Source organism: Temnothorax americanus, unplaced genomic scaffold (assembly GCF_048541705.1).
Source record: "Temnothorax americanus isolate GAGA-0224 unplaced genomic scaffold, ASM4854170v1 Scaffold2, whole genome shotgun sequence".
Lineage (NCBI taxonomy): Eukaryota > Metazoa > Arthropoda > Insecta > Hymenoptera > Formicidae > Temnothorax > Temnothorax americanus.
In genome coordinates this window covers 7,739,539-7,756,131 of record NW_027509338.1, presented here as the reverse complement: position 1 = coordinate 7,756,131, position 16,593 = coordinate 7,739,539, and the positions used below count along the sequence as shown (strand labels likewise).

At 33.5% G+C, this 16,593-nt stretch overlaps 1 protein-coding gene across 2 annotated transcripts; it reads right to left on the bottom strand.

Annotated features, from left to right (window-relative positions):
- Positions 1–2,220: 2,220 nt before the first annotated feature.
- Positions 2,221–10,974, bottom strand: LOC143896925 (terpene synthase-like). Of its 2 annotated transcripts, none has more exons than XM_077405097.1 (9): positions 10,801–10,974; positions 5,021–5,105; positions 4,735–4,886; positions 3,745–3,886; positions 3,499–3,619; positions 3,252–3,391; positions 2,940–3,033; positions 2,637–2,846; positions 2,221–2,480 (listed from the first exon to the last, which is right to left on the bottom strand). In XM_077405097.1, the coding sequence occupies exons 2-9, from the start codon at positions 5,084–5,086 to the stop codon at positions 2,362–2,364; spliced, it is 1,044 nt and encodes a 347-aa protein (XP_077261223.1). In that variant the 5' UTR covers positions 5,087–5,105; positions 10,801–10,974; the 3' UTR covers positions 2,221–2,361. The 2 variants fall into 2 exon arrangements, with proteins under 2 accessions (XP_077261223.1, XP_077261224.1); XM_077405098.1 differs by lacking the exon at positions 10,801–10,974 and adding an exon at positions 6,029–6,047.
- Between the last annotated feature and the right edge of the window lie 5,619 nt (positions 10,975–16,593).

Genomic DNA, 16,593 nt, shown 5'->3' with positions numbered 1-16,593 from the left:
TATAAATATACTTTTAAAGATATTTAACTAATTTAATACTTGAAACTATCTCAACATTTATATGACAATTAAATAAAATTGATAATTTAGGACAACATGACATGGAACAACATGACGATTATCAACTATATATCCACCAGGACGTTCAAAAGTATTACCAACATCTCGTCTACGACAATAAGAACAAGCATCTTCATCCATCCTAGTTTCTTCGTTAAATAATTTGGGATAATGTTTTGAACATTTACCATTAACCAAACACCAGTCACCACAAGGTCCATGAATCATATGTCTCATAATTATATCATGCAATACACGGTTTTTATTTGGATCAGAAATTTCAGCAGAAATATATTTATCTACAATTTGAGTTGTTATTTTAAAATTCTGCTTTAGAGTAATTAATATATGAACATGAGGTAAACCACGTTTTTGAAATTCAATAACGTATACAAATGCTGCTATCTCACTAAAAAATTTTTGCTTAACGATTAAGTCGATTAAATAATCCTTAATATTAAAAACTCGAGCACACAAATATCAGGTTTATCAGAAGGTTGTTGACCAGGAAAAAGATTTTCTTCGATCTCACACCATTTCGGATTACATGTCATCGTGATAAAAAGATCAGGTTTACCAAATTTATTTACACTACATCTTAATAATTTTGTAACATATTACGTAGAGATTCAATAAACGTAGAAGAAAGTATAACCATTTTTCCCACACGACCATTTACATTATTTGCCATATTTTGCATATAATCTACTAAACCCTGATATGTTTCAACACGTAATTCTTTTTGATGAGCTTTATAATAATCTATTCTATCCTTTTCAATTTTTACATAACTAGACACTACAGACGCGCGCTTCGCGCGCGCTATTTAGCTTTAACATTATGCTATTACTATTACACTATTAACCCTTGATACACACAACTGTCAAAATATACAATGACAGCTGCAAATGAAGTAAGCGCAGCAAGAGAACCAATCGGCATCGCGGAAAAGTGACAACAATACCTACGACATGCCCTTTTTAGAAGAGGAGTCACTATAATTACCTATCTTCGATCCGCTGATATTTCGCGTGGCACTTCGATCCTTGCGTGACGCGACCAAAATTCAGAATTAAACAATTTTATATTTATAATAATGATGAGAGATCACATTAATAATAATATTAACCTCGCGACACGACGCGAGCTGTCACATCACGACACACACGACGCACTACACGCACGAAACTCGCCACACTTCGCGATGACAGTCTCTCACGGGATGAAGCAAGCTACGGCGCGGCAATCAATCGAGATAACCAATCGGCATCGCGGAAAAAAAGCTTCCATTTTTCGATATACAAACGAAATTCACTCAGTTAACACGCCTTTTTTAAAAGTGGATTATTTACAAGCCATTATGTTGAAATAAACGACGTCCTAATAACAAAACATTAAATTTATTACGAACCGCCATACGATAGTTAATATATTGTTCTCTAGTTATTCTTTTATTACTATTTAATTTTATTAAATTACGATGCCATCCTTCTAGTTCCATATAGATAAAATAATGGATATATTTAAGGTTCTATATTTGGATGCATAATACTAACTTATTGTAAAACTTTAGTATTTTTATTACGTATGGTAACGTAGGAATCAGGAATTTCTACTTCAGAAGTTGTTTTAAAAATTGCGGCAATTTCATTTGTTCTTTGAGTATTATATCTACGTCGATTTATCCTTGGTTTTAATGTAAATAATAATTGTAACTCTGATGACAACTTACCAGACTCCATTTCTAATCGTTGTTGATTTTTCAACTCTTCAGCCATCATTTGATATGATTGTGCGAATATATCACATTTTTGCATTAAATTTTCAAGATTTGTTACAATATCAAGATCTAAATTTGAATTTTGATTAAGACGATGTTCTATTGCTTTATTTGAATCAACAATAAAAAGTTGTCCATAAGTCGGACTCTCATTTTGCGCAGCACGTATAATGCTGTGTTGACTTTATATAATAAATTTGCCCTTGGATTTTAAAACAATACGAACCAGGACGTTTTTCTTGGAAATTAATTAAATTTGCATTAAATAATGCGAAAGAAAATGAACTATTATAACTACAAATACGATTAAAAAAATCAATTGATTTTACATTACTACCATCAAATAAAGATCGAAGAAATTGAGGGATTTTAGGCAATGGTTCAAGATATACAATATTTTAATATTATAAAAAACGTACTATATAATATATAATACATAACATGTACAATAATACTATATTTTAACGTAAAAATTATTTAATAATAATAAAACAAATTATAACACTATAATAATTATAAAACTAATATAACACATTATTTATTATAAAACAAACTATAACACTAAATATCAATATTGTTATATATAATAAATAATTTCTGATATTTTGAACGCTTTCCTGGAGCTCTTCTGAACGTCTTCCTGAAACAAAAAACAATAACACTAAGAATTAATGTTTATAATAACAAAATAATAATAATAATATTTTTAATCAGTAATTATAAATCTAAAGGTACTTTTATAATATATAAATATTAATGCAATTTTTCGAAAAGCTAGCATTAATAATATTTTCACCTTTAATACCGTGGCACAGCACCTCGTTCTCATATTTGTCCAGCATATTTACGAATAGTGGATTGCCTCCTAAACGTTCAATTTCTATTCTTATTTTTTTGTCTAGATCTTTTAATACATCCCTTGTGTATTTAAAAGAACCTAATTTCTCTAACAACTCCACAAAATAATTTTTAAGATTGATGTCCGTAGTTCGTTGTTTTAGAATATCTATAGGCTTTATTAAGGATATATATTTAAATTTTATAAATTAAGATACAAATTTCGAACGTAAATGCGTATATCATGTTTTTTAAAGGATACTTTTTATTCGCCAGTCATCATCGTGTTTAATGGCATGTATAATAGGGAAGCTGAATTTCCCTTCGGTCAGGTCATCACAATAATTTTTATCGTCCTGTGATAATAACAAATTCAGTTTACTTAATTAACTCTGGAAACGGGCACTCTGAATAATTCTTACACCCTAGTGTCGAGAAAATGAATCTCACGTCACAGTAATTTTTTTTATCGTTCGAGAATCTATATCTACTTTTCATTCAAGAGGTTCCGAGACGCAACTCGCATAATAGAAAATTAATCAAATTAATAATAAAAATTAAACAAATTACTTACCTTACCAACACACAAATTGCAATAATCATTGTGTATCTGGTGATAATAGCCCATTAAATTTAAGACCGATGAAAAGTCTTTTTCGCAAGATGAAAACAGTTTCATTAATTTTACCATTAATTTCACAAGCCAGCCAGCTTCTATAAAATTAATTAATATACAAATTTTATATATGTAATTTAATTTTTAAAATGGAGTTTCTGTTTCAGCAGATAATAAAAGTTATCGCAAAATCATAAATATTTACTTCTTATCGCATTTTTTTCATACTGGTCGTCAGTTGGACATATTGAATTGTTTCTCCAATATATATCTTTTCTTTGTCCTCTGTTAAATTCCACTAATTCGTCAATTAAGATTTTAACTGCCTGTTAAATAAGATATAAAAATAGATAACTTAATTTATGTTCTATTTAACAAAATAATATATTGGCTCGATAGTACTGATTGTAATCAATACAGTGCTGATCGTAAAGACGTTTTTAATACTTACTTCGGGATGCAGCTCAATTGCTTTTTCTAAAGCAATAGCTTGTACGTAATTTGTGGCGCTTACTGTGTCGGAAAGCCCATAGACGGAATGGGTAACGGGAATGCCATCCCGCCAAATAGATTTATCTTGTATATCGTCGTATCTATTAAAAAATTAAAAGAATTTAGGCAAAACTTCCGAAAATGTCCGTGCTCAGATTTAGGTCAAACTTTGTGAATAGGTTCCTTTTAGATAAAAAACACATATACCAAAAGAATTTTTTACGGCTCCAAAGTATAGCAACTTTTTTAACATTTTTAACTTGCTGCCTCCGCGCATACATTTTCCACGCGAAACAAACCAAAATAGCTCTCAAGTAATGTAAACAACCACAAAATCATCCTTTTAATCAAAATGGCGGCTAATGCTCCAGAATCCCGAAAATCCGGTTTTAGACTACCCACGACAAAAAAAAAAAACGTTTCCCGGAATTAATTTCATTTCAGCGGCTTTTTCGGGCTCTATCGACTGGGCTACATAGAGGAAGCTTTGTTTTCGTGAATTTTGTATTTTAATTAATTTTTGTCTTAAAATTTAATATCGATAATAGTATTTATCTCGTTTTTTCGAGAAGAGACGAGAACGAAACGAGACGAGAAAAAACAAATGACAGATAATAATCTCGAAAATATTATCTTAACGAGACGAGAAATTCTGAGACGAGATTTTGAGATTCTCGTATCAAAATGCATCACTAGTCAAAACATATATTATTAATAATTGGAAAAAGAGAAACTGTGTAGTATAAGTAACAGAATAAAATATAATTTTTTTGTAAAATATTATGTTTTACTTTTTGTCGTGCGCATTTAATTTTAACATAAATAAATACAATATGCAGAAAGCAAATGTAACTATTATATTATCTACATGCGTTTAAATTTATAAAATTAACAACACACATACACACACATAAAAGTCGATGATGCTTTACAATAAAATGTAACTTACAAAATGCACACGTTGTAGACGATGCTTATTATTTCATTAATTTGACGCAGTTTATCAGGCGATATTCTTAGCCAGTAGTTAAAGGCCACCGATAATTTGGTACATCTCTGATTTTCTACACTTCGAATGTATTCAAACGGCTCCAAAAGTTCCTATACGACAAAAATCATGACTTTCATTCATGAGATCAATAATGGAACGAAAAATAACATACGAAATGTTGAATTGAACGGAGAATTAAAATATAAAATTAAAAGTAGAAAAGGGAGAATGGTATAGGACTGACCTTATCCTCCTTCGGGTCACCGCTTGGCGAACAATAGAATGGTATGACTTCTCTTGAGTCCGTCATGTTGCGTGATGTCTATTCTCTGATTGACAAAAACAGAATAACTAAATGTATATGCCAGTCTACGGGCTTATATTGTATCTCGATGTTGCAAGAGTAACGGAGAACAATAAACACGGATATAACCCACATTGGGACCCACGATTACGCGTGGGCTACTAAAAAACCAGGCGATGTAAATGATGCGCGAAAGTTTTATTTTTATTTGCATTTTACAACCTTATCTTCCAACCTTGACTATACGCGCCGACTAAATTTTGTCACATAGTTGAAACATATAGTTCCGGTTGGAGTTATGAAATCTCCCGAAAGTTTTTTTTTTATTTCTATTTTACATATTTTTCAACCAGTATCTGTTAATTACATTTCTTGGAAGATAAGGTTGTAAAATGCAAATAAAAATAAAACTTTCGCGCATTATTTATCGCGCCTGGTTCTTAGTTAGCCCGTTTTCTACATTCGTGAATTTTTATTGGCGCCTATACTTCGAATTTTAAATCACGCTGGCTGAAAGTACGCGTAATGTTACAACTAATAATAGATTATTGTGATAAATATCACCACATCCGTCTCGGCGGTCGAATTGGTACGAACGACACCTTCACGGAATGAAAGAAGTTCCAGGTTCGAACTCTGGCTGAGGTAATACTTTTCGCAATAATTTCTTTACAGTTATTTAAATGCATCAAGAATTAAATCGAATCGATTTAATTAGGTGTAGGGGGGGGATTTTATTACTCCAACCGGAGCTGTGTTTCAAGTCTGAAAATCTAGTCGGCACGCAGTTAAAAATTGGTAAATAAGTATTGGTAAAATAAAAATCTAATAAAATAGTATAAGGACCCTCAAAATTGAAATAAGAGAAGTAAAGGCTATAAATAAAGGTTAGATGCAAATCTCCGTGCGTAACATCAGAATAACTGTTTTATTGGTCGTGTGATTTACATCAATCCGTACGTTTCGACTCAACTTTGAACCATCTTTAGCGGTATAAATTAAAATAAATTAAACGTTCTCCATACCACACTGGTGAGCTTACTGATTCGAAGTTTCAGAAACTATGTTGGAAAAATAGACCAATTAATCTACTTATATCTGTAAAAGTTGTTACATTAATGCTGCGATATTAATACTAAAAGAAGAAAACCTTAAAAAACTCACCAATCTGTCTAAAAAACGTGGAATTAGAGCTATACGCGAAATGAATATAAATTATGGCAGATAAAAATACTCTCTACGAAGAGACTTAACGATCTTGTCGATACGACACACAACAATGATATGATTAGATATTGCAAGAAGAGACAATAAGTCGTAGGTCAAAGCAACGGTGAAGGCTATAAATTGTAGGTCAAGCCAATAAAACAAAATAATACCAATAGTAAAACGCGATTTGACAACGACAAAATGTTTATGAGCATGGATTACAATTTGCTTAAATAACTGTCACATATGCATGATGTAAAAAATCTGTGTCAGTTTGAGAATTAAGACTATTCCTTTGCAATTTGATATGGATTATCTCAGAAAATAGTGTCCTAGATAAATATTTTTCTTTATCAAAAATTTCGACATTCTCCCAATCAAATTCGTGATCGAAATTCATTCTGTGTTTAGTGATGACAGACTAAGTAGTTGTATTTCTGTGGATATGATTGCGATGTTTTGAAGTTCTAGTCTTTAATTGTCTCATTGTCTGACCAACATATGAAGCGTCTCAATTTTTACAAGATATTTTATATACAACATTTTTATTAGATTGCATTGGGAGAATATCCTTCTGTACTTTAATAAATTTCTTAAGTTTGTTCAAATTGTAAAAAGACAAGTTAACATTTTGATCTTTAACAACCCTTTTAAACTCCTCAGAAATATTTGAGACATATGAAACCGTAAACCAAGTTCGTCGTAGGTGGAAGTTCGTTCTGTTTGCGAGTACATTTGTTAAGCAGAGATTTAATTCTGGTATTAATTGTGTTAAAGACAAATGCTAACGGGTAGTTATTTTGCAAAAGATTGTGATATTTAGTTTACTAGATATATATGGCCTCATTCCGGGCCTATTCTATAACTCCCTACCGATAGTTTCGTTATCGTTAATGTCGTTGCGCAGCTTTTTTACTTTATACATATAATATATATGCAAAGCAAATATAATAATGACAATGAAACTATTAATAATTAAGGCCAAAGCACAGCTTGTGTTGTGCAAAAGTCTGTGCTTCGGTCCTTACATAATAGGCCCACTATAGTCCAGTTATTTTAGACGAAAATATGGCATCTGTGGAAAACAATTTGAAACTACTTTTTTTATCGCTTTATTTCGTTGTTTTAAATAACATAATAATAACATAATAATAACATAATAACATTTTAGAAAACGATATCGGCTAGGCTAAAAAAGTTATTCAAGATCAAAGGTCATGAAAATCAGTTTTTTGCGAAAATCTCGTTTTGTATGGCTCGGAGGTCAATTAAGGTTATTACAAAAAAGAAAGATCGTGAAATTCTGTCCAAAATGGTTATATTCATTTTTTACGTACGATAAACATTTTTAAGAAAAATAAGCGGTAAAGTTTCCGCGCATGGCGTATGCTCCATTCCGTATAGCCTATACAAAGAATATGTGAATGTTTTACGTTTAGTATATGTATGTATGTATGTGTATGTATATATTATATATACATACATGTATATAATATATGTACGATATATATATATATATATATATATATATATATATATATATAGTACATATATTATATCTATTTATGTAAGTCGCGTCGTCTGTCTGTCTGTATGTACGCGAACTACTTCCACATTTATGGACCGATTCTCACGAAATTGGTCTCAAAATCTCGCAAATTTTTCGGGGATGAAAATGTCGCGGCTTTTTTTTGCTACCGATTTTTTGAAAACCGATTTTTTTAATTTTTTTAATTTTCGGGTAATAATCGACCGAATCTCATTTGTTGGTGAGCCGAATTTTTACCAAGGGTACATAAAATAGGGGTAGGATTTCCCGGGAAGTGTTATAATGTGTATAGTTTTTTGTTACCAATTTTCTGGAAACCGGTTTTTCTAATTTTTTTTAATTTTCGGAAAATAATTGACCGAATTTCAAAGAATTGTAGATCAAACAAGGGTAGAATTTTCCGGGAAATGTTATAAAGTGTATAATTTTTCGTTACCGATTTTTTGGAAACCGGTACGGAAATTTTTTCAATTTTTCGGGAATTAATTGACCGAATCGCAAAAAATTATATATGAAGCAGGGGTAGAATTTCCTGGGGAATGCTATAAACTGTATAGTTTTTTGTTACCTATTTTTTTGGGGGAATCGGGAGAGAGAGAGAGAGAGAGAAAGAGAGAGAGAAAGAGAAAGAAAAAGAAAAAGAGAGAAAAAGAGAGAGACTATTTGCGTGTCTTAATACACATGTTCTCCGGGGCGAAGCCCGGCGGGGCATGCATCTATATATATAAAGGAAGATGTCCTGACAGACTCACTCACTATTATATGAATTTCCCGGGGAGTGCTATAAACTGTATAATTTTTCGTTACCGATCTTTTTGGAAATCGGTATCCGAAAGTAGTATTGACTGTGAAATTTAATAACGTCAAAGGTGGCACTAAATAAGTTTTCACTAAATAATTAATTGCTAGCGACAGTCACGAATTGAAGTGACTGATTTATCAGTTTTGACATATAATATGTGAAAGCAGCAACTTCATAACATAACACAGACAAATGACATAGACACTACGCAGCGCATCGTCGTATATTTTCGCGTTATTAAGATTCAAGATCGACCTCCATATCTAGGGCAGCGACATTATCCTTTGGTTTACCCTTGAAACTTGGTGACATTTATGAGTATATGTTCGGCTCAGAAATTCGAGTTCAAAAGTTCGAGCCGAACATATACTCATAAATGTCACCAAGTTTCAAGTTAATCGGCTTCTCACATTGTATATAGATAAGTTGATAATTTCACTCAGTAATGTCAGTTGTTAGTAAATGTCAAAAGAAATATATGGAAAAAAGAGAGAGAGATTATTTGCGTGTTTTACTATTATGTCCTCTGTCTGTATGTACGCGAACTACTCATTCGTTAGTGGACCAAATTTTTACCAAAAGTATATGAAATAGGGGTAGAATTTTCCGGGGATGAAAATGTCGTGGTTAATTTTTTGTTACCGATCTTTTTGGAACCGGTTCCGAAATGAGAATTTATTGACCAAGTCTCAAAGAATTGTATATGAAGTAAGGGTAGAATGTTCCAGAGAGTGCCATAAAGTGTACAATTTTTTGTTACCGATCTTTTTGGAAACCGATTACAAAATTTTTCCAATTTTTTGGGAATTAATCAGTCTGTGAAAAATAAAGAGGTATCGTACTGCCGTTGGTACGCTCGGAGTTACCGATCCGCGGTAGCATTCGAGTGAGTTGCAAAAGAGGGCGTAGTTAGCGTTTGCGCCCGCCAGAAGTGAGGAGAGAGCGTTCGTGTCCGTTCGCGACTCCCGAAGTTCAGTAGTTCGTTCGTTACGATCGGCGTTTGAGAGCGGAAGCAAAAACGCGCGAGCAAAAGTATTTAGAATAAAGCGTCGTCTTATACATGTTCCTGGTTATTTTATGTGCACCCGACCACTCTATCCGCATCAACGTTAAGAGAATTAACACAGTCACTTTAATTCGTGACTGTCGCGAGCGATTAAGACCAGTTTTTGGAAACCGGTTACGAAATTTTTCCAATTTCTCAGAAAATAACAAGTAGTTTGCGGTCAGACAGACAGGCATACAGACGTTAGGTGCTTATATATATAGATAGGAGTAGAAGGAATTAAAGAATGTAATAGAATTAGAAAAATTGCTAATAGTAAAGTGGTTTACGATTTCTGTAAAAAAAAAAAAAAAAAAAAAAAAAATATACGTGATTGCTCCAATTTCCGCAAACTTTGAGATATCAAGCTGAATTTTTTTATAGATAATTTTTATGGATAATTTTTTGTTACCGATTTTTAGAAAAGATATATGTTGCTTATATCAAAATAAAAGGATAAAGCTGAAATTTACAGAGATTGTGCACTTATATATATCCCAAAAACCTGTGTTAAATTTGCGGTCGATTGTCCGATCCGTTTCTGAGATATTTGCTTTAAAAGTTACAGAAATTGTATATATATATATAGATATACTTCACATGCAAATATCATAATATGTATCTCTGTTTATGTACGGTAAAAATGAATGAAATTTTTATGGTACACTTCTATGACATCGAGAATTGCAATTACGGTTTTTTAAGATTGTCTGTTTATATATTTTTTTCAATGTTTTAATGATTTACTTAAACAAAATCAAATACAAAAATGGGACAAAATTGCGATTTTCCCTTTGCGATTGTCCTTTGTCCCCGAGACAAAGGAGCGAGTAAATATAGGCCACAATGGGACTCTGTTTTTCTGCTCTTCAAGTGTATACCAGAAAATATACGGCTATTTCTTCGAAGGAATCTATGCTTACACAGAATTTAGCCGAGTTTACACTGAAAGGCAGAGAAACCGAAATTATTTAAAAGTCGCGATTTTCTTTGACTCGCGATATTGATACCCCGACGCTGGTTTTTGTTCGGTCGCGAACAATTGTTCTATCGAGTTTGAGGTATGGTTGTGAATGTAATTAATCAAATTTTATATTAAAAGAAATTATACTTACAAATTAGTTCAAAACTGATTTTGAAATCTCTAATCACGATCTCTTCAAATCCTCGATTCAGTGGATGGTATTTGGTGGACTGAGTACGTCGTTACATTTATTGCCTCCTTTTATAGTTGTTGTAATAATCCCCTCTTTTCTGTGGAAGGTGTAATCGTATAACTTTATTCAACACCTCTCTTTAATGTAATTCCAAGGTAGCACATATTAGTTTCATATACGTCTTTTGAACGTAGAGGAAAATCCCCTAATATGAGATATAACATCTATTTTGCGTGATTGCCGGAAGTTTATGTGCAGAATTGAAAAATGTAGTTACGTTTAAACGTAGTAGGCGAGTGCGCGCGCGCGCGCGCGCACACACACACACACACACACACACACACACACACACACACACACACACACACACACACACGCACGCACGCACGCACGCACGCACGCACGCACGCACGCACGCACGCACGCACGCACGCACGCACGCACGCACGCACGCACGCACGCACGCACGCACGCACGCACGCACGCACGCACGCACGCACCCACACAAACACACACACACACACACACAGTTTTTCAAAACTGATTTTAATAAGATAAAAAAAAAAAAAAAAACCCCAAAAACCAATGTAGAAAAAAATGTTTTTTTTTTAAAAAGGGGGGGGGCTAAATCGAAAAGGGGCCCCCTGTATCGGGGGGGTGGAGGGGAAAAAACTATTTCTAAATTTTTCTATTATTTTTGCTCTTTTGTCAACACCCCCGGGCACAAAAACCCGGGGCCCTTTTCTGTTTCAAAAAACCGACCCCACGTGCTGCGCCCCGGGTTTTTTGCGCCACTCGGAGCTCCCCTCTAAAGGGGGGCGGGCCCCACGCCCCCTTTTTTCAAAGCCCATTTTCTCAAAAAACTTTTTTAAATTTTTTCTAGATTTTTAAATTTTTTTTAAACAGACGTTGCAAACTTTTTTTTTTTTTGTTTTTTTGGCATTTTAAAAATTTAATAAAAAGTTCCCCACTTTAAAATGGCCCCGGTTTTTAACCGGGGGTGAATTGTTTTTTGGTTAAAAATTTTTTTGAACCCTTTTTCCCCGCACGGCCGTTTGGCATTCTTTTATAGCCCCCCCTTATTTTTTCCTTCATCCGTGAGGGCTGCATAATGGGGGGTGTGGCGTTTTTTCGTGCGTAAAAGTGGTCGTTGGGCGTGATGAAAAGCTCGCGTCGTGTCGGGGGGTTTAATTTTTTTTTTTCTGTAATCTCCATCATTATTATAAAAAATCTTTAAAATTCTAATTTTTTGGGGTCGTTTTCACGCAAGGATCAAAGTGCCAGGGGGAAATACAGGGAAAATGGAAAAGATGGTAATTTAGTGACCCCTCCCCTCCAAAAAAGGGCATCCCCGGGGGTTTGGGGTTTCACTTTTTTTCCGCGATGCCTTTTGGTTCCTTTTTGGCGTTTTTTTCTTTTGGCGCTGTCATTGTATTTTTGACTTTTTGGGCGTATCAGGGTTAAAGGGGGACGGGGAATACATAATTTAAAAAACCCAAAAAAACCGGGGCCTGAAAAGCGCGCCCCCTGTGTTTTTTTTTTTTTTTTAAAAAAAATACTTTTTTTTTAAAATCCCAAAAAAAAGGTCATTAAAAAAGGGGGGGGAACCCTTTTCCTTGCTCGCCCGGGCGGGTTTTGGGGCCGGGCGGCATCCCGGCTGATGCTCCCGGGGGAAGGGGTTTCTAGCAAAATCTTTAAAAAAATAAATAGAAAAAAACCCAATAACAAATTTTTTTTCGTGAAAAAAGAAAAAATTTTATACTTTTTTTAACTTATATTTTTCCCAAAATTTTTTGGTTAAAAAACTCTTTTTATAAAATAACTAACCCTAACTAAAGGAATATTTACTTTTTTATAAAAACAAAAAAACGGTAAAAAAAATTTCCAAAAATTTAAAATGGGGACAAATTTTTAATACTTTAAAAAAATTTTTTTTTTTTTTTTGAATTTTTCCCCAAAAAATTAATTTTTTAAAATTTTTAAAATTTTTGGGGGGGATTTTAAAAAATTAAAAAAAATTTTTAAAAGTATTTTTTCATTTTTTTATTTTTTATTTTAAAATTTTTTTTTTTTAAAATTTTTTTAAAAGTTTTTTAGCTTTTTTTTTAAAAAATTTTTTAAATTCTCTTTTTTTTTTTTTAAAAGGTTAAAAACATATGTGGGAAAAAAAATTTGGGAAAATAATATTGCTACCGGAAAAAATTTTTTCCCTTTGGTCGGGTAAATTTGCGGGGGATTTTTTTATAAAAAAAATAAGTGTGTTCGACGGGGTTTAAAAAGTGGGGTTTAAAAAAAAAGCTTTTAAACCCCTTTTTCGCGTGATTTTACCCATTCCCCGTGTTGATACTATACCTTATTCTTTTTTGCAACCCCTAAGCGGGAAAATTTTAACTAGTTAAAGATTTACCCATTTTTTTTCCCAAAAATACCCCAAAAATTTTAAAATCGAACATCCCCCAAACCCCGGGTTAAAAAAATACCGAAAAAACAAAATTTTAAAAACCAAAAATTTTACAATGCAACACACTTGGGGAAATTTTAAAACCCCGAGCAAAAAACCCCGGGGGAAAAAAAAACACATTTAAACTTTTTAAAGGGAATTGGTACAATCATTCATGATTAGCCCGGGTTTTAATCCGTTTCCCCAAAGTTAAAATGACAAAGGGGGGGGTTTAAAAATTTAAAGACATAAATGCCCCTTGCAATTTTTGAAAAAAGTTTTTGGGGTTTCCCCTTTTTTTAAAACCCCTGGGGGACCCTTTTGAATTTTAATTTGATTAAAATTTTTAAATTTATTTTTAAATTAGGGGTACCCCTTTTTTTTTTAAAAAATTTCAACAAAAAACAAGGTGTTATTTTAACCTTTTTTTAAGGGGTTATTCTTGGGAGCCCTTTTTTTCCCTTTTTTTCGTTTTTAAATTTAAAAAAAAAACACCTAAAATTTTTTAAAATTTTCACACTAAAGTGTGAAAAAATTTTTTAAAAAATGAATAACCCCCTTAAAAAATTTTTAAAAAAACCCCATTTTTTTTTTGCAAAAGACATAATAAGTAATTGCCTTTTTTAATTTTTTTGGCTACGAAAAGGGAATTAAATTTTATATAAAAAATATTGCTTTTAAAAAACCCCAAGGGGTTTTGGTTTTTAATCGCTGTTTTTTTTTTATCCCCAAACCCCGTTTTTTCCCTCACGACGCCGCCCCGGTAAAATTAAGGGTTTCCCCTCAAAAAGTTTTAATATCTAATTATTCCACGACGGGGCCCCTTAAAAGCGCCCCTTTTATAATACCCCCTAAAAAAACGATGAAAAGCTCAAATGAATTTTAAACCCACGAAAACCAAAACCCAAAATCGCGGAAAAACGAAACCCCTAAATTTCAATAGTTTGAGTTTTGACTTTACTTTTTTTTTTAGATGGGGTGGAGGGGGGGAATGGATAGTTAAAAGCATTACTTTTTACACTTTAAATTTCCTGATACACAAAAAATGCCCCAAAGAAAAACCAACGGAAAAAAAGTACGAAAAGGAAAACCAATGGGAAAACCCCGGGGGAAAAAGGGCCCCCAAAAACCCCAATATTATTTCGAGAAAACGTTTTTTCCCCTTTTTTTTTGGGGGGGACAAAATGGAGGGAAAAAAGAATTTTTCACCTACGCCGCCCCTTTTATTTTTTTTTAAATTTTTTAAAATTTTTTCCTTATAATATTTATATATAATTTTTTCCCCCCCCCTTTTTTTGGTTTTTTTTGGCCCCCCCTCCCCTTGTTTTTCCCCCCCCCTTAAAAAACCCCTTCCCCCCCTTTTTCCCCCCTTTTTTTGCTCCCCCTGCTTTCCCCGGGGTTCCCCCACCTTTTTTTTCCCTTTTTGGGGTTCTTTTTTCCTCCCCCTCGGGTTTTCCCCTCCCTTTTCCCCTTTTTTTGTCCCTCTCTCCTCTTCCCCCTTCTCCCCCCCCCCCCTTTTTTCACCCGCCCCCCCCGGGCCTTTTTTTTCCCCTTTTCTGTCTGTTTCCCCTTTCCTTTTTTTTTTAAATCCTTTTAACCCCCGTCCATTTGTTATAATTGATACTACAAAACTGACTGACATGTGTAACGTGTTGTATAAGACATCGGAGAATTGAACACACGCGGGTCTACATTTGACGCACGTAATATTTCCCAAACTTGAAATAAGTGTATTCGAAATGAATTGTAGTACGTAAGGGACATTGCCATTATTAAATTGAGTTGTGATTTCCTTGCCGCTGAAATAATAATCTGCGGACGATCAATTTCGACGACGGCGTTTTAATTGTTGCTTAACTAGCCGCCTGTGTGCTCTCTCGGGTTCATTACCACATCTTGAGACAAATGCATAGTCGAATACATATACATTCACGAAAGCGATTGCGGAAGACGCTTCTCAGAGTCGAGACTTTGCCAGTAGGAATATTTTGACTGCAATAAGTAACAGAATAGTTAATAAAAACTACCAGTTTAGAATAGAATAGAAATGATACTTTAGTACCCCAAAGGGTCTAAAAGGGGCGTTTTGTAGGACGTACCCACCCTGTAGGGCAGACCGGAGCTCGTTGACACCGTTTTTACAATTTCGGCATTGAGTTTTTATACAACTAATTATCATGATTAAACAGTACTAATATGATAGAGAAACCTTTCTTACATTTTCATGCTAGGAACGCTCCTGTATACCGTATAGTTTCTTTGTAATAAATAAATATGAACATTGCTGCATTGTGGCCAACTTTCCCCGATAGTAGGGTAAGTTGGCTATGCGACAAAAGTCCACGTTAAATTAATGAATACGTAATAGAAACACAAAACGGGTTAACACATACGTACTTCTTGATAAAGATTGTATTTTTTAAAGTTATTTTGTAATGATCGAATATCAAAACGTTGTTGCAGAAAAATAATTGTGAACTATTTTAGATGTAGCTTTCTTCATCATAAAATATTAATATAAATATATATTTAGCTTTTTATCAGCATTGTAGATAGTAAATCACGTGCTCAAACAGGTCTCACGCGCACGGCAACAACAAGTCAAGCTAAGCGTGTCTTGATATGAGTCAACATACCCCATTCCTACATACGTTTTATTTCAGTCGTTTTAATTACAATAAATTATTACTGTTAGTCAAAATAACATGTCGTATAGTAACAGAAACTTTCTTTTAACTAATGATACGTCACTTTGATTTACTTCTCAAGCTGAAGAATATTAATACGATATTTTGAAACGCTCGAAAATTTATTGTCACCTCTTGAATCAGACTTTTTTTTTTTATTGTAATACTTGTCTGATTAAAATAAAACTTTGTGAAAGTATCTAGGTCATATAAGAAATATTTTGTGATAACTTTTCCATTGTTTTTTTTCGCTATAAATATATAAACGGAATGCATTGCCAACTTGCCTCTTGTGCCAACGAGCCCCGGTCTCCCCTACAAATATATAATTTACAATCTTATTTTCCGATCTGGCCATTGAGCAACCTTACAATTTATTTCCCTTTGCTCCCTCTTCCATTCTGCATCTCTCTGGCCATCTCCTTTAGCTTTCCCTGATCAGTATCTCCTCTGGACTTCCTCCATCCTGACGCAGCCTTTCTCTCTCATAGGCTCCCTCCTTCCCAGTACCCTCCTTCCTTCTTTCCTCTACTCTGCCTTCCATTCTAAATATAAAATAGCGTTAGTTTTTACTGTCTTACAAACTTACCTCCTTCTCTTTTTCCCTCCCTCTCCTTTAACGCT

Bases quoted from the DNA above. Each gene is read 5' to 3' on its own strand.
- LOC143896925 (XM_077405097.1), bottom strand. From the start codon at position 5,086: ATGACGGACTCAAGAGAAGTCATACCATTCTATTGTTCGCCAAGCGGT. The intron at 3,392-3,498 runs GTAAATATTTAT...TTAATTTTATAG, and splicing joins TGAAAAAAATGCGATAAGAA to AAGCTGGCTGGCTTGTGAAA. The intron at 3,034-3,251 runs GTAAGTAATTTG...TTATTATCACAG, and splicing joins GCAATTTGTGTGTTGGTAAG to GACGATAAAAATTATTGTGA.